The 23,677-nt window shown below is 31.3% G+C and overlaps 1 protein-coding gene across 1 annotated transcript in view; it reads left to right on the top strand.

Moving 5' to 3' along the window:
- Positions 1–23,677, top strand: part of LOC123693285 (tachykinin-like peptides receptor 86C) — a 61,324-nt gene that overhangs the window by 21,283 nt on the left and 16,364 nt on the right. Inside the window, exons 2-6 of the mRNA XM_045638300.1 lie at positions 5,536–5,716; positions 11,356–11,467; positions 15,476–15,577; positions 18,366–18,500; positions 22,615–22,692. Of these exons, the coding sequence (XP_045494256.1) occupies positions 5,548–5,716; positions 11,356–11,467; positions 15,476–15,577; positions 18,366–18,500; positions 22,615–22,692 (596 nt within the window). The 5' untranslated portion in view covers positions 5,536–5,547. The remainder of the gene's footprint in view (positions 1–5,535; positions 5,717–11,355; positions 11,468–15,475; positions 15,578–18,365; positions 18,501–22,614; positions 22,693–23,677) is intronic.

Here is a 23,677-nt window from a genome sequence, read left to right on the forward strand (position 1 = left end):
AGTTTTTGTACATGAGTTTGTTGATAAATTGCCAACAACGTCATTCAGAAGCATTGTTGGATGAGACAATTATTATTTATGCTAAATAAATTAAGTATCTGAACCAATTATTAAAAAGCGATACTCCCTGATTATGGGTAGTCACCATAATAAAATTGTAGCAACTCTCACTTTGTCAATATGACATGTGTGTCAAAAAAATTGCGACGCTTCGAATATTTAAGTTAATATTGTTGCTTATTTAATGAATATTTTCCGAATATAAAGAATGCATTGTATTGTGCAAAATTGCAGAAGTGTTTGGACACCAAATTCTGGCATAGAATTTCACAGGCAAGTGTATATTTACGTTATTTACAATATTCCTCAATACTCCTGCATTTACCTGTTTAGAATCATTTCAATGGCAAAAATTGTCTAATTTAGCATCATTTTAGTAAGCAGTCATGTTAAATTTGTTATTTCCCTAATACTTTATCATTTTTCAACAAGTTTTCAATAAACAGATTTAACAAGTAAGGTAACCATGATGACGAGTTTTTATGGATAGCGAAGAGAATATATTGTAATAACAATATTATGATGAAAATTTAGAACACCATTTTAAAGATTGTTACTAGTAATGAAACAACACAATATGACATCGGTATTGCACTCACATGTAGTTATAAGATTGTTCGTTTTTACATTGAAATTTATACTTTTTTAACTTACCTCATATTTTTTTGTTTTACGTATTTCAGCTTTCCAAAAAGTAAAATAAAAAGAAATATATGTGCCCATCAAGGTTACTGAGGATTACGACCCAGAAAAAAATACCTTTTGAAAAATAAACTTTGTAAAGTTAGCTGAAATTTGTGCAAGGCTGCTATAAACAGTTTTTCTTTGATGATTCTGGCTTGAAATTGACCCGTCGAAGCAACGCGTTTAAAAAGAAGATCTGAGTAGCTAACAATTTGGTAAACAGCATCTGATGCAAAACACAACTTTCCTCTATTTACAAAGGATGTTAATGCTATATAATTATATATCGGTTCATATCCAAGCTTTGTAGCCAAAAGTTATTTATAACTATCATTCTATACCAATTAAAATTGTATGTACCTACCTATAAAGTATGACCATAATATTATAATATAAATACTGTTAAAAATATATTATGTCGTTATTATTTATAGACCATGATTTTTAGTTTTTTCTATTTTGAAAAATCCTGAATTTACAAACCAGCGTGGTCACTCGACAGAAAGAGACAAATAACATGACTGACGTCATTGAATGTCATAGTTTCTTGTTTCAAGTTAATGGTCATAGTGCAATCTCCAGTGTAATAAAGGATATAAGCTTCTTGGTTTAGGCGTAGTCTCGACACTAATCGACATCGATATCGACCGAAATCGGTCGGTAACTAACGATTATCAGTAACCAATCAGTAACTATAGTATAGACCTAAAAAATTTAGTGTTCTTTTTCGAAGAAATTTAGCTTAGTTTTAGGGAAATAGATAGTAAATTAAAATTAGTTATATTAATTTTCGCATTATTACAATTGCAATTGCATATAAAAAAAGCAAATTTTATGCACAAAAAAACATGGCAGTTAATTTAATTTTAATCAAATTCGATATTTTTTATATCAATCGTTTAATTAATGTTCTATTAATTACATATTCATGGAATCCAAAATTCCATGTATGGCAACCTCTTTATTTACTTTTTTGACATTTGACATCAATCATCAATCATGAAAATAATATTTCTATCAAAATAAATATAAATTGTGTATTTTCAAGAGGATAATTTTTAATTATGTTCTTAAAAGTCCTATAAATCTATCGGATAACAAATATCCTAAGAAAATATCAATCTGCGTTATGTTTTTATATAGTTAAAGCTATTAGTTTTAGTTTAGTAATATTTTGTTATTTGTGAAGTGCAATAAAATTCTAATCAAAAGACTCCAAAAGCTCTACAAGATAGGGCTCCAAAAGCTCTCAATTTGAAGCCTTTTGAGAAATCTTTAAGACATCATAGAAACTGACGGAACTAAAACTAAGGACGGAACGGATAATTTGTATCACTTGTATTTTTAGCTTGTATTATTATATTATAATTATTATGTGCATCATTGTATATTTTATTACAGTTAATAAGCAAAGGATGCAATGCAATTGATTTAGCGGTTCACGGTTAATATTATTTATGTGTTAAATATAAATATTTATCTATAAATTTTATATTTTACAGATGAACAAGTTACTAGAATTATTATGTTGGTGAGGGATGATGGTTTTGAGCCAAATTTTCAACTACGCTATTATAAACTGTTAAATTAAAATTTTCTAATAAATTTATTTCGTAATTGGATCGTTTTATTTTATTTGTATTCATCTGTATAATTTTATTATCCTAGAAGTTCAAAAAGAAATTAATCGAATATGAATGCAATAATAATTTAGGCTGAATAAATGCAGACAGCAGTACACTATTTTAATATATATTTAATATAATATAAGAGGCTTCTTAACATTTTCAATAAGATTTTGAAACCATCTTAAAAATAAAACATTATTTGTTTATTTTATTTTAATTGCAATAACATTAAATAAGAGAAAAAAATATTGCGTTAAATCATAATATAGCATCGGAAGTGTGAAATGTCTTCTATTTATTATAAAATAATAATAATATATAATATTTCCGATATTATCAACCGTATCTACTAACCCACACAAACCGTAAGGCCCTTCTCCCATTTCGATACTTCTAGAATACGATACTCGAGTAGAATACTAGTTAAATATTTGCTCGCTGCCCGATGCTCGCATATTAAGCGACTGAAAAATGACTAAATTCATCATTATTGTGCCTCGTTTTTGTAGACGGACGCTATGTCGAGCGATTCCAGTGACGATGTAAAAGTAGGATGTACTGGATTCATCCATATATTGAAAGAAACATAAGTAAATTGTAGAGTTTTTATAGCCGCACGAGAACTACAACATGATGATAAGAATTTTTTCTTTCTTCCGAAGAGATACGCGCAAAACGCGACGCAAAAACGACCACCTATACTATAGTCCTTTCCACTTAAGATGATTTCTGTGACACATCGATTTTTGACACGTGTAGAGATGTCTATACTGAAATCGTATCAATTGTTTCCGATAATCGATAATATTTTATATGGAAATGAAATCGATTTGAATAAAGTACCAAAATTAGTTTTTTCGGCATTTCGCTAACAATTAACTAAGGAAACTTAGCAAACAACAGCAAAAAAAAGTCAACAATAACAATTAGTAACAATAACATAATATCACGTAAAGTATCAATATAAAAATGCAACTTGTATACAAAGCTGACGGACTCGTACAGACGATTGACTCGATTGACAAACGATCACAAGATGGGCGCCGATTGTATGATTTCCAACTCTATGATTTTTCAACGATCCTTTTCATGTACACGAATTGCGTAGGCATTATATTTTTGTGATATTTTATTTTATTTTTCATTACATTAAACTAAACAATACTGTTTTTGATTTATAAGCTTAAGATGTTTCATTTTTATATTTTTGGTAATAATGCCGCCATAAAATAAAAATATTATGCACTAAAATTATTTTGGCGTTTTAAACATTAAATACGTAATTCGGAACACGATGAAGTGTCACAGGAATCATCATAGCTGAAAAGGACTATAGTCGCGGACGTGTAGGATACCGGTAGCGTAATGGGTGAAGGGCCTTCGAGATCTTGTCGAGATCAAACGTCGGTATCATAACGATTGACAATGTCAAAGAATAATTTGTTTTGACAATATTCGAATGTGTTGCAAAGAAATGATTTTCCAAATCCATGAAATCTATATTTTATTTATTTTTCATATATCTACGGAATTGAAATAATGATGTTATTAATTTAGATAAAAATGCATTGCTACAAGGCTATTATTATATAAATATTTTGACGCATAAAGGAAAGTTTTGTGAAGAATAAAAATTATGAACAAATATGTATCCATTGTATGCTTCCATCAAATTGGGGAGAGGTATTAAGCGACATCATTTTCATTGCTGAAGACGGGTCTATAAATAAGTTATCGGTAATTACCGACTAATTTGTACAGACTACAGGGGCAGGATACATCGCCCATTTTTGCAAGTGACTACTATCAAGCTGATTTTCCGTTTGTAGCTTTATTTTGATGAGACACCGAATAATTTCGTGTACGAAACTTTCGATTGTGGTAGCTAACAGAGATAACAAGGATAATTTTTTTTGATTTGATGGTTCTCAAATATTTATTACGCAATTTGTAGGACCATATGTCTGTTGAATTATATAAACATTAAAGTAAAGTGAAAACAAAAAAAACAGCTTGTTAGTAATCATTTATGATGACCTTGTTATCGATACACTTTGGAAAGGGGGACTCTTTGAACAAACCATAGATTTTGTAGGACAAATATTTTTTCGAATAATTTAGGTAATTATCTTGAGATTGAAAAAAAAAAAAGAAAGAACAAACGGAAAATTAGCTTGATAGTAGTCACTTGCAAAAATGGGCGATGTATCCTGAACTAATACATATTCGGGACTTTTTTGCAGCTAGTTACAAGTTCGTTTAATATCTACTGGTATGTCGAACTGAGTTGCAGTTGGTGCGACGTTTAATTTGTATAAAATTCCAATACAGGTAGGTAGGTAGCTGTTACATTGCCTAAAATTGGCGGTCAAAAAGTTTTTGACTGATTTTTGCAGTCACAGGGTAAAATCGTTTTTAACTGCAAAGGCAAAGAGATAACAAATGAATACCCACAATATAGATGAGGGCTCAGATGAGGGTTTCAAATAATATTTTGACTTGATAAATTGACACGTTATAATAATGAAGATATAAAAATTTAGTGTTTTATTATTCTAAGAAATTTATTATAGGAATTATTATATCCATACATTGGTTTATTTCCTTTTATTATTCGCGGAACTGAGAAGGCTGTAAGCAACTTTCAGTTTCGGGAATTATAATCACTTCCATTATCCCTAAATAAGTATTTCTTTGTTTGCCCATTTCAACCAACGTTTCAACAGTTCGCTATCGAATTCCTGTGTATAAAGTCCGTTCATAGGAACGACAGCTCACAGACTAATTTTCACTACGGTTGACATCAGTGAACAGCCCCACTGGGCCGTAAAAAAGAAAAAAGTAAAACCTGTGTATGGCGAGACCAAAAATAATGTGTTACCCAACTATATTTTTAGGAATTCTCTTGGACATCGTTTGCGGCTTCGGTCACGTTTTCTATGAAACACTTGAGGGTAGATAAAAAAATAAATACCTTGGACGAAACGTTATATGTATCTTGATATTATTGCATACAGGAAAAGGGACGAACAATGGTCCAAGTTTGATCAAATAGTCCAAATGAAAATTATTTAGCTTACGCTATAGGATCGGCACGACTTTCCTCCTTTAATCCCTTATAATACAAGGATATATTTATTAAAGTTACTTTGTATATATACAGGACACATGGAAGATGGAAGCCAATGAAAGCGCGCGCACGGGGGCAGCGCTGTTGGACCCCAATTCGCCGACCCTGATCATCACGATGCCAGTATGGGTCCATAACTCCTGGGTCTGCCTCTTCGGAGCTATGCTGGCTATATCTATTGGAGGGAACGCTATTGTCATATGGATTGTTGCAGGTACGTTGGTAACCTTGAGAAATACCTACATGCTTTTTAGTGTTAGGAGTTAGCGCAAAGAAAAAGTGACGCGCGAAATAAGTTTTCGAAGAGTCATATTAAACATTTGCAGTAATTATAAATGTCCTTCAGTATAATTAATGTATTGATTATTATTTTTACTCAAAGGTACATTGTAGCTATTGTAAGTTCATTCATTTTTAATTATTCATCTGGACTCTGTTAGTGTGACAATATTTTTAACACTTGTTCTTTGCTTTTTATGACTATCTCAAATTCGATTCGATCTGCCTCGGTTTTCTTTAACGTGTTACATAATACGTTATTCGTTATTAGAAGTTCAAAAGGGTTAGATATGCAACTTTGACCGCACTTCTTCTCCTTAGAATTGTTTTTCCTAATTGCGTATTTCAGGGAGAGAAAATGGGTCAAGTTCGTAGCTTGATTCGCAGTAAAGTTGACCAAAAACTTGAACCAATTTAAAGGGATTCTGACGGCATCGTTGGGTATTAAACTTTTTGTATTAGCGTTGAAAACGTGAGGTCGAAACGAGTCATTATAATTTTTCATGGATTCTTCTTAACTTTTCGTGGTTGACTAAGGATTGAGGGTTTTCCTGTAAAAAATAATATGATTATTCTATATTCTTGATATTCGTTTTGTTGTGTTTTACAAATCAATGACCAAAGTCTTTTAGATACATAATGCTAATAAAGCTACGGGAAAAAGGTTAACAAACGTAAATCTACACTAATATTATAAAGAGGAAAACCTTTTTTGTTTGTTTGTTTGATTGTAATGAATAGGCTCATAAACTACTGGACCGATTTTGATGAAATTTGGCACAGACAATCTTTAGACCCTGAGAAAGAACATATGCTTCCTTTTATTGCGAAATATGTACCACGGGGGAAGCCGGGGCGGATCGCTAGTGTTATATAAATTAATGATTCGCAGGTCGCGTTGAAAACTGTAACCTTCTTAAATATTATATGAACTCTTTTTATATGTATAATACAAGTTTCGTTACAGTTTTCAACGTTGAAAACTAGCTTTATAACTTTTTTTTATTAACAAGGTACGATTGTCTATCTAAAGACCGTTAGCTAGAATTGAAATTTTGTACTTAATCCATAGAGCATTAAATCTGCACCAATTGATGAATCGGTTATGATATTGGTTACGGTTTCGGTAATTGGGAATTTAGATATATTTATAGATTAGATTTTATAAGTATGATTTATTAGAGCAAGAGCAGATTACGACGTAGCAGTGGAGATAACGTACAGTCTACAAACTGTCGACTTTTAAACTCCTTTGCTAAGTCTACACAAATAAGAACTGATTTTTCAATCCTTGGTTAAAACTTATTCATCGAATAACGTATAAAACTACCATTTCAAAAATGTATTCTAATTGTCCGTATATGACAGTTTACAGGTGACATTTTAAAATGTTCGTGTAATACTTTATTGGACGGATAAATTTAAACCAAGGATTGAAAAATCGGCCCTTAAACTCACTATTTAAAGCTATGATAAATAATTAATAGCTTTGAAACTATGGAAGTGAGCTTAAGAGGAACTAATGTGCACATAATATATTATTCCTTGGAGACAATTTTTCAAAGTTAGGTATTACTCCCAGAAGAGACACTCTTTATTATTAATTTTAAGGTAAGGTAATTTTAACTAAAGCTAGTCTTGAATATGCAATGATGCTCCCATAATATGAATTTATTTAATATTTTGCATTAAATTATATATTATATTATATAGGTTTCCGCCCGCGGCTTCGCCCGCGCTGTCAAAGAAAAACCCGCATAGTTCCCGTTCCCGTGGGATTTCCGGAATTGCGTCATTTTCCCGGGATAAAAAGTAGCCTATGTCCTTTCTCGGGTATCAAAATATCTCCATAAGAAATTTCATGAAAATTGGTTCAGTAGTTTAGGCGTGATTGAGTAACAGACAGACAGACAGAGTTACTTTCGCATTTATAATATTAGTATGGATTAAGAGCACTTAGTACTTTCCCTTCAGGTAGCATTACAAATTATAACTGTTTACATAACTATACAGAATTGAAAAGTTATTTAAACTTCATTGTGAATAAAATTAAATTCCCTTCACAGGAAATTAAAGCCTGTTTAGGTTAGATACAAACCTTTGTTTAAATCTATCATTGTATTGAGTTACTCAATAATATATTACTCAATAATTAATAAACCGTGATGTTGATGAGGGTAATGTATTATTTCTAAATTATTTTTGAATAAACTACAATTTATTGTTGCAGTATTTGAGTATTTTATAATTTAATATGTTATTTGAGTTGCTCAAATTCCTTTAATTATTATCTATTATTCTTGATAATATTAGAAAAGTACAACGAAAATAATATTTTTTTTATTTGTTTTTTACACTTTAACTCAAAACACCTTGACCGTTTTAATAATTATATTTTTACATTAATTACGATTTAAACATTCTACAACCTTAATTAAATAAACTATTATAACAAAAGAATTTCACTCGAGAAAGTTCATTGTGCGTGAAAATAATTTTCGGGCTTTTCGTAGGCCATGAGAAAATGTGTAGCATTACTTCCTTTATGACCTTAAAGAATGCTTTTTATATGAAGGTCTGAATATCATAATATGTTGTTTTATGAAATGAGTTTTTATAATAGTGATTATGATATAAATATCTAATATACCTATCTACACTCTACCATTGTAGGATAGTTTTACAATACTTTATGGGTGATAATACATCTAGGTACTAAAGTGACAAAATCGTGTAAATATCTTATACCATGCTTATACCTATCTATAGTCGTATTGTGAATATTATTGAATAAGATTATTTATCGGTCACTTGATATAAATGTCAATCAAAACTATAATTTTACTAGATCTGTGTTTTGAATAAAATTCTTTCTTATTTCCATAGGTATCTCTCTTGTTACGAATTCATTATTCTATAGTTTAAAAAAACTTCCATAAATATTTTATAAAGGTTTTAATTATTGAAAATTTCCTATTATTTTGAAGAATTAGGGATTAATAATTTAATTTATCATATTACGTACTCCACGGTAGAATAATTGAATTGTTCATTATAACAACGTTCGGCTTCCGTAAACTACTCAACGAAATTGTTATCAAGTGACTTTGACAAGAACCACTTAAACCGATACTTGAACTGACCATAGAAGTTATATCAACAAATTTTAATTTATAAATTTATAAAGAATAGAAAAAATTCGATCACGAGGCGGGACTCGAACCCGCATCGAATCGAATTTTTTCTATTCTTTATAAATTTATATTTATAAAGCATTTGAATGCCATAAAACCAAAAATATAAATTCATCAAATGTTAATTTGTTTTAAAATGTAAAATTGAATACACTAATTCTCAGTATTCGTAACTGTTTTCTGTCGCTGTATACTAAAATATCCACAAAGAGCCAAAAAAATATATCCAGTAGGTGTAATTTTTAAACGTTTACAAATTCAAACATTTTATAATAATAGAATCACGTTGTTTTTAACTGCATTTCATAATATTTATTCTTTTGTAGTAGCGTAGGTAGCATCATATTATGAAAACATGAAAATCTAACCACGAATAGAATAAATCGCAGTCTATTAAAAATAACCATTCACGGTTCACCTTACTAACATACGTTTAAATCTTATACTAGCATGATGTACCGTGATACTTATAGCCCTAAAACCGAGATTGTGTAGTAACTATTTAGTAATCTGTGACATGAATGTAAATACTACGAATTTTTACCCACCTAAAGCACAAATTATACTCAATAGTCAATACTAATTAGTGATTTAGAATTGCTGTGCGTCACCTTTGAGAAGTTTTCTAGGCTTGGGATTTTACATACCTACATTTATATTATGTAAAATACTACTGCACTACATCACTACATAGTATAAAACAAAGTCGCTTTCTATGTCCCTATTTCCCTGTCCCTTTATACGCTTAAATTTTTAAAATTACGCAACGCATTTTGATGTGTTTTTTTTAATAGATAGAATGATTCAAGAGGAAGGTTTTAGTATATTATTTATTAGGTTTTAGACAAAGCGGGCGAAGCCGCGGGCAGTTAGCTAGTAATATTATAAAACAAACTCCGACACAGGTCTGTCTGTCTGTTCACAACAAACTTAAAAACTACTACTGCACTGATATTTTGTTTCCAACAGTGGATAGCGTGATTCTCGAGATGTTCGTATTTATTTTGTTAGGTTTAATACGAATCTGGTGAAGACGCGGTTCGAAAGCTCGTTAATTATATTTAGCTTCATAATATTATCCAAGGTATATAAATTATGGCTGAGGCATAGTTTGATTTCTAAAACTAAATTATTCTCCCGAATTGTGATAGGCCCTCTTGTAACTTTGTTGTTTCCAAAACAACGAACCAATATTGTAATAATTAACAGAACGCTAAGACAATCAGCCTTCGCTTGCTTTTATTATTCTACGTCTGAAAATAAATAAGTCTAAATATCAACTATCCAGGATTTATTGAAAGTGTTATTTACTCAAGTGCTATCTAGTTAAGATGGCAGAAATTTAAATACCAAACAACCTTTAAAATAGCGATCATTCCAGAGATTATCCTTATTAATTAAAAACGACGTGTGGCACTCGGGGACTGCCACGGTAAAGCTATTGCATGCTATGCCCTCAAGCCACACCTCCGCCCGTCGGAGTGGGGAGCGTGAGGTTTTTTCGTTACGGAATTTCTCGATTCGGTCCCCGCGCTCAAGGCCCGCGATAGAAGCTATGCAATAGCTTAATAATCATAACGTAAAAAGTTAGTTGGCACTAAAAATATCTGCGTCGATTTTCGTGCCTTTTTATAAGTTATTTCTATTTGAGATGTGAAAAACAATAATTTCGCTATATATATATATATATATATATATATATATATATGAATATCATAAAACCCACGATTGAAATGTTTTCTTTACAATTCATTAGACTGATGCTAATTATGGTAACCTATTGTGCCTGACCTAATTAAAGCCCCTACTACTTGTAACCTTGTTATTGTAGTTATACAGTCCCCGGCACGTAACTTTTAGATTCACATAATTTTTAACTGACTTCAAAAAAGGAAGAGGTATTATTTTGGGTTTGTTATATCAAAGCATTCGATTTAATCGATTTTAATGATTCATTGAAAGAATCCGATTAGCCCCATTTTAAACTTTTTCTAGTTGTGAGAATTTGATGGCGGTTTAGTGTTTTGTGAACTCTCTTACTAACTCTCTTATCTTTAAGATTCTTTTAAACATAATTTATGCCAACAACCTTAGAAGGCGACAGGCAGTTGTAGTTCCACTAAGGTAATATTACTTTAGCAATAAATAACATGTTAAAGGGTTAGGGAAAATTTGAGTTGCGCCATTTGACAATTTTACAGAAGGCGTCTTAATTTTAACACATATCATAACCGCTCGCGTTTCACCTTTTTTTTTAAGATAAACGTTAAATATCTGTTAGAAACACGAAGTCAACCCAATTACCCGAAGGTTGCTAAGTTACGTGTCACGTAATATAGGTAGTGAATATTTACATGTAAATGTATTTTGTTTGTTCCAGCACACCGTCGGATGCGCACCGTCACTAATTACTTCTTGGTGAATTTATCGTTCGCTGATTTGATGATGTCGTCTTTGAACTGCCTCTTCAACTTTATCTACATGTTACACAGGTATTTTGTGTTAATTATTGTCTCAGAATTTTGTGCATAATATATACCTAGATAGGTATATACTATTATTCTTAAGAACGTTATCGCGTCACAACCGTTCCACAAATATATTTTGATCACCTTCATTGGTTTGGTATGTGTCAAAAAGGATGTTATTTCCTGAGGTATTTCATTAGACTGATGCTAATTATGGTAACCTATTGTGCCTGACCTAATTAAAGCCCCTACTACTTGTAACCTTGTTATTGTAGTTATACAGTCCCCGGCACGTAACTTTTAGATTCACATAATTTTACATAATTAATCCATACTAATATTATAAATGTGAAAGTAACTCTGTATGTCTGTCTGTTACTCAATCACGCCTTAACTACTGATTACTGAATCAATTTGCATGAAATTTATGTAGAGATATTTTGATACCCGAGAAAGGACATAGGATAGGTTTTATCACTCAAATCCCACGGGAACGATGCCGCGGGTGGAAAGCTAGTATATATATTATATATCTTTAATCTTTATATAATATTCGGTAAATATCGGTCACATAGTTTATTTGTGAAATAGATTACGAATTCCGATACACATGTATAGTTGGAGCTAACCTATATTGATTTAGTAAGAATTTGGATATTCTGCGAAATTTTTAACGAAGTTTCAGAACAACGTGAAGGTTCTTGCAAAATAGTTTTCGTAACAATTTACTAGGTTTCAACTAAAATTGCTTATATTATTGTTATTTATTATAAAAATTAAGATAGGGTCTTAAACTATACGAACTGAATAATATCTGTGTTAACAATCTTGGCATTTTCTGAATACTTTTAAAATGACAGCTATAGAAGTCCTTATTTTTTAGTTTTTTAAATATTAATAAATCTTCTATTTAATTCAATTTTATATATATTTTAAAGACTAAAAAAAGACAATTTAAAAGAAAAATATAACTATGTAATACAAGCTGTAACATGTAACATGTGAAATGAAAATACAAAACATGAACCAATATTAAAATTCGTAGAACTTATCACGTCATCACGCTAGAGCGGTAAATTGTATTACGAATTATCCTCTGTGATCTACCATGCATGATAAGCAATCAATATTTATACATACAAAATAATAATAAATTTAAAACTTTTTTATCACTCTTTCTACGGCCTTTTAAAAATCCTTAGAATAATAATTAATAACGATCACATCAATTAATGGCTATAAATGTAAAGAATTCAAATTAAAAAGTAATCTGTACTTATATTGTAAAGCTGTAGATTTTGTTTGCTTGAACGCGCTTATCTAGGAAACCGTGGGTCCGATTAGAAACAAGTGATAACTGCGTTAAAAACAACCGACTTCAAACTTGCACTTGCAAGATTTACTAATATAGACAAAAATGCTCATAAAATAAAAACTACTGGGCCGAATAAAATTTTTATGGGACCAATTCGACAACATCCCGCATCGAACAAAAAAAAGAATCACGTAAATCGGTTCAGAAACGTCGGAGTAATCGGTGTACATACATAAAAAAACATACCGGCCGAATTGATAACCTCCTCCTTTTTTGAAGTCGGTTAAAATTATATCACTGTTATGTAGTTATTTTACTGAGGAAGGTTTATATGCTAATGATAAATAGTAAGTATAATTATTGGTCAATTACAGAATAAAAGTTCGATTTTATTACATTTACTTATTATGTATTGAAATTCACATATATTATCATTTATCATCACACTAAGACCAAAAGGAGCGAATCAATGCGGGTAAAACCGTGAGGCACAGCTATAAACTATACATATAATAAATCTGTGGAAGGGTCAATTCTGTACATTGAAAAAATAACTAGCAGGGGGTGTTACTGGATCGATACCAAACCCAAATATGTGATTAAAAAAATTTTTGTCTGTCTGTCTGTCTGTATGTGAAGACATCACGTGAAAACTACCGGTTCGATTTCGATGAAACTTGGTATAATTGTACCTTATTATCCTGGGCGTAAAATAGGATACTTTTTATCCTGGAAAAATACGTAGAAAAAAAATTAATCTCAATTTTTCAGTTATCCATAGACGTTGTTCTGTAGTAGGTACCGCGAACACACGTTGCGTATTATTATAGACCTAGCCGTATTTGGGTCCAATAGATATTTATAAGATGTCATGTCCGAGTTACTCAAAATGGAGAAATAAACCATCCACGCAAAGACCGACATCCGCGCGGGCGGAGTCGCGGGCGGAAGCTAGTAATTAATATCAGTATTAGAAAAATGTTTCAGAATCGTTTCAATTATGTCCCGCACGCAAAGTCGTCTTCCATCGAATTATAGGTCGAGATTAAAAACACGCTTTGCATGCATAGCATTTGTTAATCGTATAAAACATGGGATTTTCAAACAAACCTGGAAAATAAGCACAGCTTAAAATATAATATCAATATCCAATTATTGGCGTGAGCTGAATACATCAACATTTGTGATTTGATTCGTTTTATTTTAATTCTTCTACATTCATTTGACATGACCTCCATTTTATGTAATCACAAATGTAACGTGCCCTTTTGCGACGAATAATAACAAATTGAATCTCAAAACAAATACGATTATATCATTTTTTCTTTTGGATTTGGAGCCTGATATTATGTTAATTTTAATGATAGAAAATATGTCAAAAATACAAATAAGAAACGAAGAACTGTGGGTTTATTTTTTATTAAGGTGCATTTATATCAAACGAACATAGAGCTAGAGCAAGAGCAGGAGCATTCGTTCGTCATTCGTGTGATCTTTCAGTATTAGAACATTGCATAAAATCTTTTCTAACGCACTAAGAACAACGAAAGAATGGTCTACGCCCGTTTAAACTAAATAAATTTGTGGGGATAGAATAAGCATTTGCTCGTTTAATGTAAATTAGGCGTTAGACAATTTGTACTGTAGAGTGTAGACCATAGAGAAAATTGTAGTTCAATTTCGTATCTTTACGTTACTTTTTCCTCATATAATCCAGACATTATTTTTGGAAGACAAAATATGTTAAATGTGTGGTTAAATGTATGCATGCCTTTTATTGTAGTGATCCGAAAATATATTGAATAGAAACCTGTTACTAAGTTGATAATAATAATTAAAACGTCTTGCTAATATTAAGTTCATAATACTTATTTTCAGCAATTAATTCTCATACAATTTGAAAAGTAAACACAATTTGGGTACAAAAGGCCTTTCGTTGATATAACGTATTCAATTTGGCAAATCGCTTCTGAAATTACCGGGGTTCGCTTTTCGTTGATATTTCATAGTCACATTCAGGTACAGGGAATGAAATCGTATATACACATTTTATTAATGTTAAAGAATATTAGGAAATTTTACGAATAACCTTTTTACTTTAAGTATAACTAACTTTTAGTATTTAACATTACATAGTAAGCTCTGTTTATTAGGACGGTATTATAAGTCCGGAATTTAATAGATGAATTTTCTTGATAATTCTGGCGTTAAACATGGTATGTCTCATGTAAGAAATCTAGCCACTTTGCAATGTGTGCGTACTGCGTGTCCTAGTGTACACAGTACACACTACAGACGTAAGAAGTGAAACTTCTTTATGACCCTATTTTTCAAAAAATAATTTACTATATGCAACTTACAGAAATTAGTTAAATCACGCGTGGTAGGGATAAGGAAAATATGGCGCGTAACGGAAAAATGTCATGCGTAACAATAAAATGTTACACAAAATTTTTTTCCAACCCCGATAAAGAAGTTTCACTTCAATAATAAATAAATTAAAAATGACGTGTGGCACTCGGGGACTGCCGCGGTAAAGCTATTGCATGCTATGCCTTCAAGCCACACCTCCGCCCGTCGGAGTGGGGAGCGTGAGGTTTTTTCGTTACGGAATTTCTCGATTCGGTCCCCACGCTCAAGGCCCGCGATAGAAGCTATGCAATATATGAAACAAACATAATACTGAACAGAACAATAATACATTCATTTTGTTACAGTGACTGGGTGTTCGGTGTACAATATTGCAAACTGAGCAACTTCATAGCGAACGTGACAGTGGCGGCAAGCGTGTTCACTCTGACCGGGATATCATTTGACAGGTGAGCAATATACTGGGAAAAACTATCATGGAACGTTCTAGAAGGTTCTCGAAGAAATGTCATTAGCCATGCTTAGCTATGCATGCATGCTTAATGTTTATATTATTTCACTTTGAAAACTGGCTTATGGTGTCTATTGAGATAACTTGAAAGTTCTCTTGTCTAGATTGGATTTCGATTTTACTAGAAAAATAGAAAACAATTTCTATCATAAAATAATATGTGCTAATATGAGTGTTTTTACAATCATGGTAATACAAAAAATTTTATGAAAATGTAAACTTATACAATTTTATTAGAAAAAGAGTGAAAAATTTATCTTTTCATCTTCTCAGATTCTCAAGTTATACCTAGGTACTTTTAATAAGTATTTCGTAACATAAAAATTAAAAATATATTAATTTTACTATGTGTGTTAATATCTAGAAGATAAATTAAAAGAAAAAAATGGTCTCTGACTAATTAAAGGCTTTCCACATCAGTATAAGTTAGCGCAAAGTTCCTACGTGACTGGTTTTCAACGGCGACATTTTGGCTTAGGTAAATACGTAACATTGAATATCCTAAATAATTTAAGAGATATACCTTTATCATCTACTAGCTATGTACCCGTTTGTGCGTTTAAATTCAATAATGATTGTATGAAAGTTATATGAATATAGAAAATAGATAGAATAGTATATGGAAATGAAATGGAATGGAATGAATGGAAAAAATACATTTATTATCTGCTGTAGCAAACAGCTTAAAATGTTATACACATCACACAGATATCATAAAGATGACTATCCATACCTCCTACTTTGTACTATGAGTTATGACCTCTTATTTGAACGGTATCTACTGCGAAATGAAATTCTGTAACTTTTAATTGAATACTTTCAAAATTAACAATCGTTACGTGCCTACCCTACGAGTCACTTCAAAAGCCGTAAACGTTAACATGAATAACGGCCAAGGATTTGTAAAGAGCTTTGAAATTTCCTTTTATTCAATACAAAATGTATTGAAATCGCATCTTTTTTGCTATATCAGAACAAATGTCAAACTCATAAGATGAAATGAAATTTGCGTTTTATAAATACGAACTGACTTCATAGTTTCACTTATAAATCTGAAATATTGAAATCTTTGCTGTGGCTTATAAACATGTCATTAAATGTACAATAGACTACAAAATATATAAATTTTATGCTTTTCCACAAAAATGATCGACACGTCGCCAACCATTTTACACAAGGCGTATTTTCACGATCACTCTTTTATACACTAAACCTAAACGGAAAAACCTACCATCCATGTTATTTTGCAATAAAAGTTATTTCGGCTTTATCGATGTTAATTTTCCATAATGTTTGAGCTTGTTGTTGGAAAGTTTCCAACACTAACGGGTATATCAATAAAGTTTTTGTAACATTGTATAGAAATTTGGTAAATCCCTTGAATAGAATTTATCCTCGCAGTATACGGCTTTAATATCACATACCGCGACTCTAGTCCACGGCATAATATTCACGATATAATATGTATCAAAGGTGAAGTTTGGTATTCATGTATTAGAATGTTCATAATTTAGATTATACTCGATAATCTATTATCTATATATAACGTGTCTACTGTCTAGTAAACAAATTTGAATTAAACATCTACGGGTAATATTAAACTCAATATCATAGATATTCAGAAATATGTTAAATATCTACCAATTATGTTTATTTTTATTATTCTATATAATAAACATTGCTCGTTAGAAATAACTTGAGCTATTATTTGCGGAAAAGTAATAAAATTGCCATGGAAACTTTCATCGTAAAATACTAATGTAAAAAAGCGGGAAAAAATAAATAATATGGAAAAAGAATGGGGAAAAAAGACATATTTTTACTTAGGTAAGTTATTTTTTATAATATGAATTATCTGACATGGCAAACTTTGTTTTACTTGAACACCCTTTTTACTTAGATATACAAAAAATAGTTGACGACATAAATATTATTATTTGACCCACCGAATATAGGGACTTCCACAAAAAATTGAGAAAAAAGTTTGGTGATACGGAATGTAAAAATGTTTGTCGTAAAAACAAAGTTTTTTATACGCTTTATAAATTACAAATAATTTGCAGTGATAATAGTTATCCTTCAGAAATTTGAATAAATAAAGTTTAGCAAGTTTCTCAGACAACAATTGTGTTACTCAGAAAATATTATATAAAATAAGAGAAACATTGTATTTAAAGATGAAATTGCATTGTAATAAGTACGAATCCTGTGAAGTTTGTACTTTCAGTTCATTGTTCAGTTCTGATGATATTGTGCTCTAGTAAAACTTGATATTATTATACGCAAAGATTAAAGTAATAAATAGACTCACATTACCGCAATTTTTCAAAGATAAACAAAGATAAACTTTAAAAATATTGAAGTTGGTTATATAACAATTTTTAAGAACAGATGTCGCTGTTGTTAATTAAGTTTGTATTTTTTTAATAACGAGAAAAATATGATGCTGTTTTTGTGTTTTTTACTTGTATAATATTTATTTTCATCTCTACTATTTTCTGTACCGATCCTTTGTTGGAAATGAGTCATGAACATGAAAAGCCATATGCCTTTATACCTGTAAGGCTGTGCAAACATGGTAATTGTGATTTATATCATAAAGCTTTTAAATCAAACTGACCACTAATATCCACAAAACTAACTTTTTTTTCTTAGCTTTATCCGAGTCCTAACTAGGCTAACTAGTGCGCCTATCTAACTTCTATCTAACACAGTATTTTAATTAGGTATCAAGCGATCGTGCAACCAATGAGGCCAAGAATGTCCAAGACGTGCTCCCTTATCATGATAATGGGAATATGGGCGTGCGGGATGCTGCTAGCCATCCCGTGTCTATTGTATTCTACGACTAAGGAGTATAAGTAAGTATGCATGTTGAATGTGAGATGAAAAGCTATACGCCACGTCTACATAGAAGAAGCCTTACGAAGCAATAGCTGTGTGAAGCAATTTAATAAGCTTTCACAATTGGCAGCGTTGGCCCAACAAATGATCGTCGATGTTTACCGCCATCACGGCGATTTTGAATAAACACCCACAATAATGACATTTAGGCCCTCTACACTATCGTATATCCTCGCGTAATTGTGAAGAGGGCCCATAAGCTAAATGAACGTGGCTCGGCTGAAGAGAATGACAGCACATGTCATTTTCCACGGCTGAACCACATCCAAACTGACTGCTTCTTCACGCAGCAATTGTTTCGCAAGGCTGCTCGCTCTGTAGAGTCAGGTTTTATAGACCTTCGCAATGTGCATGTTGCTATAATAACTGTAGAGTAGACTGAATCACGTCATTTGTCCTTATAAAGACATATTGACTCATGCAAAAACTGTTAATAATTTAGTTAATTTATATGTTTAATGAAATTTTTGTTGTACATTGTATTAATTAATGTGCGCCGTAAATTGCTTGAAATAAATGAAATATTATTTTCAAATTAAAGATAGGTAGGTATATAGAGGTCGTAAGACTTGAAATAATTTGATGTTTGTTTTGTTTGTCTCGACTTTAAAACTCATTAATGTTTCACAATAAATTACAATATAAGTTTTGATCACAAAAATGATCGGAGTGAAAATTATATGAGACTTCTTCTTTATGTAACCAAACTGTTACTACTTACTTCTTTGTTATTAGTTATGTTTTTTTATAGACATGCCACACAGTGTACAAACTTTCGTGATAAAATAGTTTCATTTTTCAATGTTCGCAACAACAATTTTATGAAAAATATTTTCCTTTTTTCAACCGACATTAAAAAAGAAGGAATTCGTCTTTTATTTTGGGTTTGTTATGTCAGAACCTTCGACTTGGTGAAACATTTTTATATATAACTTTTTATAATTATTCGATATCTGGTGCCTTGCATTTAAATTTGGAGGCAGTTCCGATATAATTATTTTTATAAATTTATATTGTAGTATAGTTATAATTAAATTAAAACCATAGAGCATTGACATTACTTTCGATACCTACTACATAATATTATTATGTACATTTTAAATATCGTATTTTATTTTGCGTTTATCAGGTATCTAGAAGCTAGAAGAGTATTTTAATTACACTTTTTAATCAAATACATTGGATATTGAAGCCCACTACAGTTGCAGTTACAACACTATTATAACAAGGCTCTTGGCCTCTTGAGTTTCACTGGTCGTAAGCAATTTGAACTAAGCAAAGTTAAACAGCCTAACTTTGCTTAAGTTGGACGTTTTAAGGCTATTTGCTCGTGTTTTCCAATTATGGGTTTCTTGAATTATAAGTTAGGAAATCTTGATGCAAGTTTTTCCAATAAAACTTTCTAGCTTGTGTATAATAATAGCTTAATAAATAAAATACTATATATACTCTATTTTTCATTTTTATTAGTGTAATTAGATATGTAATTAAAAGAGTTACACTTACAGTGATATAAAAGAGCACCACGTTTATTGAATAAAAAAAAACAGATATATTATCTATTTTTTTTCGGTAAAATTTTCAAAACGGTGTGTCCACAAAATAAAATTTGTTTTTAAACATTACTAAAAAGCCATATAATTGTTGCTAATGAACATTCTCGTTTATCTTCGCTTCCTACCTTTGAATTAAATCTGTGAATTAAATACTATCGTTGGACTAGGACGTTTGAAAGTCGATGCCTAAGGGAATTTAAATAAAAAAAAAATAATGTTTCTACGTCTATACAGTATTTATATAACTTTTTAACTATTTACCACAGATAAGAATTGAAAAAGTTTTGAAAGATCCTTGGCAGAGTTCAATTGAGTTTAACTTCATTAGTTCATTTTATATTATTTTTCTACGAAACTGAGAAGTTTTCAGTTAAACCGTTTTGGATAGGTCCTGAATAAATCAGTTGTTCAAATAATTAATGACAGTCAGGTTTTCGTATTTCGTTAAAAACAATTTAATGCTATTAATTAACGAAAATAGAATTGGCGTTTCCGAACGAGAGCTTTTTTTAAATGAGACTTTAACAATTATGAAATTACGTGCTCGTGGTTTCTTAGTTCTTTTTGGTTCAATTTGAAGCCCTTAATTGTAAATTATAATTGAATTACAATCGTAATAGAGTAATGTAATGCAAGGAGAAACGAAAGGACTAGACGAGTATACAAATATTGAATTATTTTTCAATTATCAGCACTGCTTTCGCATAGGAAAAACAATGATTAGGCATGGATAAGACATAGGTACATAATATACACAAAAAAAATGTTCGGAGACATGAAACATCAGTGTTGATAGATGGCATGTTTTTTTGAACTTTTTGCGCCGCACTTGGTGAATTATTGCTAAACCCTCGAGAAGCCCTCGAGACATTATCTTTGCCATGAACAAAACAGACTAAGGAAGATGAATAAATAATCACCATGTAAAAGTAAAAAGTAAATTTAGAAAAGTGGAAATAAAGATATCCGCTGTCGTCTTAATAAAACCTCTGAGTAAAATCTGACATTTTCATCTCAAACGAACACTGTAAATAAAACATCGTTTTCCTGCATTTTGCGGGGAAAAGTGTCGTCAACGTTACGAGCTAAGAGATATTTCTAGTAAAGTCGAATGTGAAATTTTATACGCTTTTTCATAAGAAGTATAATATATTTTTTAGACCTGTCCTTATTTAGCGAAAAATCTAACGAATTCTATATGTAATGCTGATCACAATCATGCCTAATAGTATGTATTATATACATAAAGATAAGCTAAATATTAATAATTCCTTTTCGAATATAAAGGTAAAAATGAGAGAGAAATAGCAGAGTGCAAATCCTCGAGAATCTCTAGATGCGAATTAGGCTAATCCTCCTTGAAATGTACATATACAGTAAAAGGATCAGAATAAAACCCTAGTTTACATCAAGACAACAACTCAACCTAGTTTACACAAACCCTAGGTTACAACAACATCTAGTTTTATACATATGTGACAATCATGGTCACCATCAGAATTCAACCTGTATATGTCGTGGCCATATCGTAGATTTGCTCATTTCATGAAATGGCCAACATAGTTTGATCAGATCGTTAAATCGTCAACGTTTCACGATTTGGTCATCGACATTTGGCCAGATCGTATAAAATATAGGTTAGGTTAAGTTAGACTTTAATAAACAACGCACGAGCCGAGCGAGCAAAGCGAGCGTGCCGCCGCAGCGGCCGGCGAGTGCCAGAAGCGAATCGCTTTTTAAAAGAAACAAAAATGGTCGCATTTCGTGAAATGGCCATCCACGTTTGGCCAGATCGACGATCTGGCCAAATGTGGATGACCAAATCGTGAAACGTTGACGATTTAACGATCTGGCCAAACTAAATTGGTCATTTCATGAAATGAGCAAATCTACGATATGGCCACGACATACATATATATTATCTATAACGTTCCCAATGCAGGGACCTTCTATGAGGGTTCACAACGCTAGGTGACGCTAGCCAAGAGTGAGTTGGCAAAATTCATATTACCTAGAAAGTTCTTAAGACCTAGAAAGTTCTATAAAATGAATGAATGAAAACTGCGAAAAAAAAATGGATTTGAATTGATCGCGTGATTGAATGATTTGCATTGGAAGCAAAACTTATGTGCGCTGTCACCGACACGTTTGCTGTCGCTTCATAGCGGCATATACATACACAATACACATACATACATACATATTATTATATTATGAATGAAACATTTATTGAATTTATACCCTGTTATGCATTTATTTGTTGCGAGTTCCTAATAACACAACATTTACAGGGTAATAAAACGGGTATGCCTAAATGCATTCTCCACTATAAAAAAAAAAAAAAACATTCCAGTTGATAATTTCTGTATTTGCATTTTCTGACTTAACAAATCAAACAAAATTGTCATCAATTATTTATTATATGTTCCTAGTTACAATAGATTTTCCTTAGACGACTAGAAACAATATAGAATATTTTTATTTGATGTTATTGTAACATTATACATGCTTTCAGATCAAAAGGGAAACTGAAGACAGCGTGCTTACTTTCATGGCCGGATGGTTTGCCAGACGTCTCATACCTGGATTTTATGTAAGTGTTTAGGCTGGTTGCAGAGCTTGACCGACCGTCAGTGCGTACCGTCGGTCCTGACGTTACGCATCAACAATTATTATTGTATGACTATGACACTAATGCGCATGACAATACGCGTGCGTATGGTCGGTCTAGCTATGAACGGTTTTATGAATTTCCATACATATGACAAGCGCGATTGACGTACGCACTGATGGTCGGTCAAGCTCTGCAACCAGCCTTACATGTACATTGTACATTATTAGTACATTACATAGGTATTATAATAATGTTTTTTGCTACCTTTTATTACAAGTAGTCTAAGTACCTATATGTATAAAGAGAGTATGTAAAGATAAGCTTTGGATTTACAAAAAATGCATTATATCATTTAGGTACCTTCTATCACGTAGAGTTAGAAAATGGAAGATTTGACTATGGAGAACAAAATCTATTAATATGACAGTACCAGTTCTATGAATTAATTTAGCCCAGATTTAATTCAAACACCAATGAAGAATAAAAGAGATATTTAATTTCATCGCTAAAATAAGATCTGTTGTTTGCGAATCTTTTTTAATTTAGATCCAGAACTATGATATTAAAACATCAATTAAGATGAAGACGAAACAAGTTGTAATTATTTATTCTTAGTCAAATTATAGTAAAAATAATTTAGTTTAGACTATGTATAAGAAGGAAAATCTTTTCTTAATATACTTACGTAACTAAACATTACATTTGGCAAACTAATGCAAATGTTTTAAAACTTGCGTTTTATTCTCTCTTCTATACTTCTGGATATTGATGCATAAACTATATGTAGTTTAATAAATATGAACGAATTGTATTTACGCTACTCTACGCTTTCATATTTTTGCATTATTGTACCCATTATCACATGACATCGTGCCTTTGTTTTCAACAAAGAATCACCTAAATCATATGATAAACATCGGCGAAATCGGTGTACCTTCATACATAAAAAATATACCGGCCGAAT

This window comes from Colias croceus, chromosome 7 (genome assembly GCF_905220415.1).
Source record: "Colias croceus chromosome 7, ilColCroc2.1".
In the NCBI taxonomy this organism is placed as follows: Eukaryota; Metazoa; Arthropoda; class Insecta; order Lepidoptera; family Pieridae; genus Colias; species Colias croceus.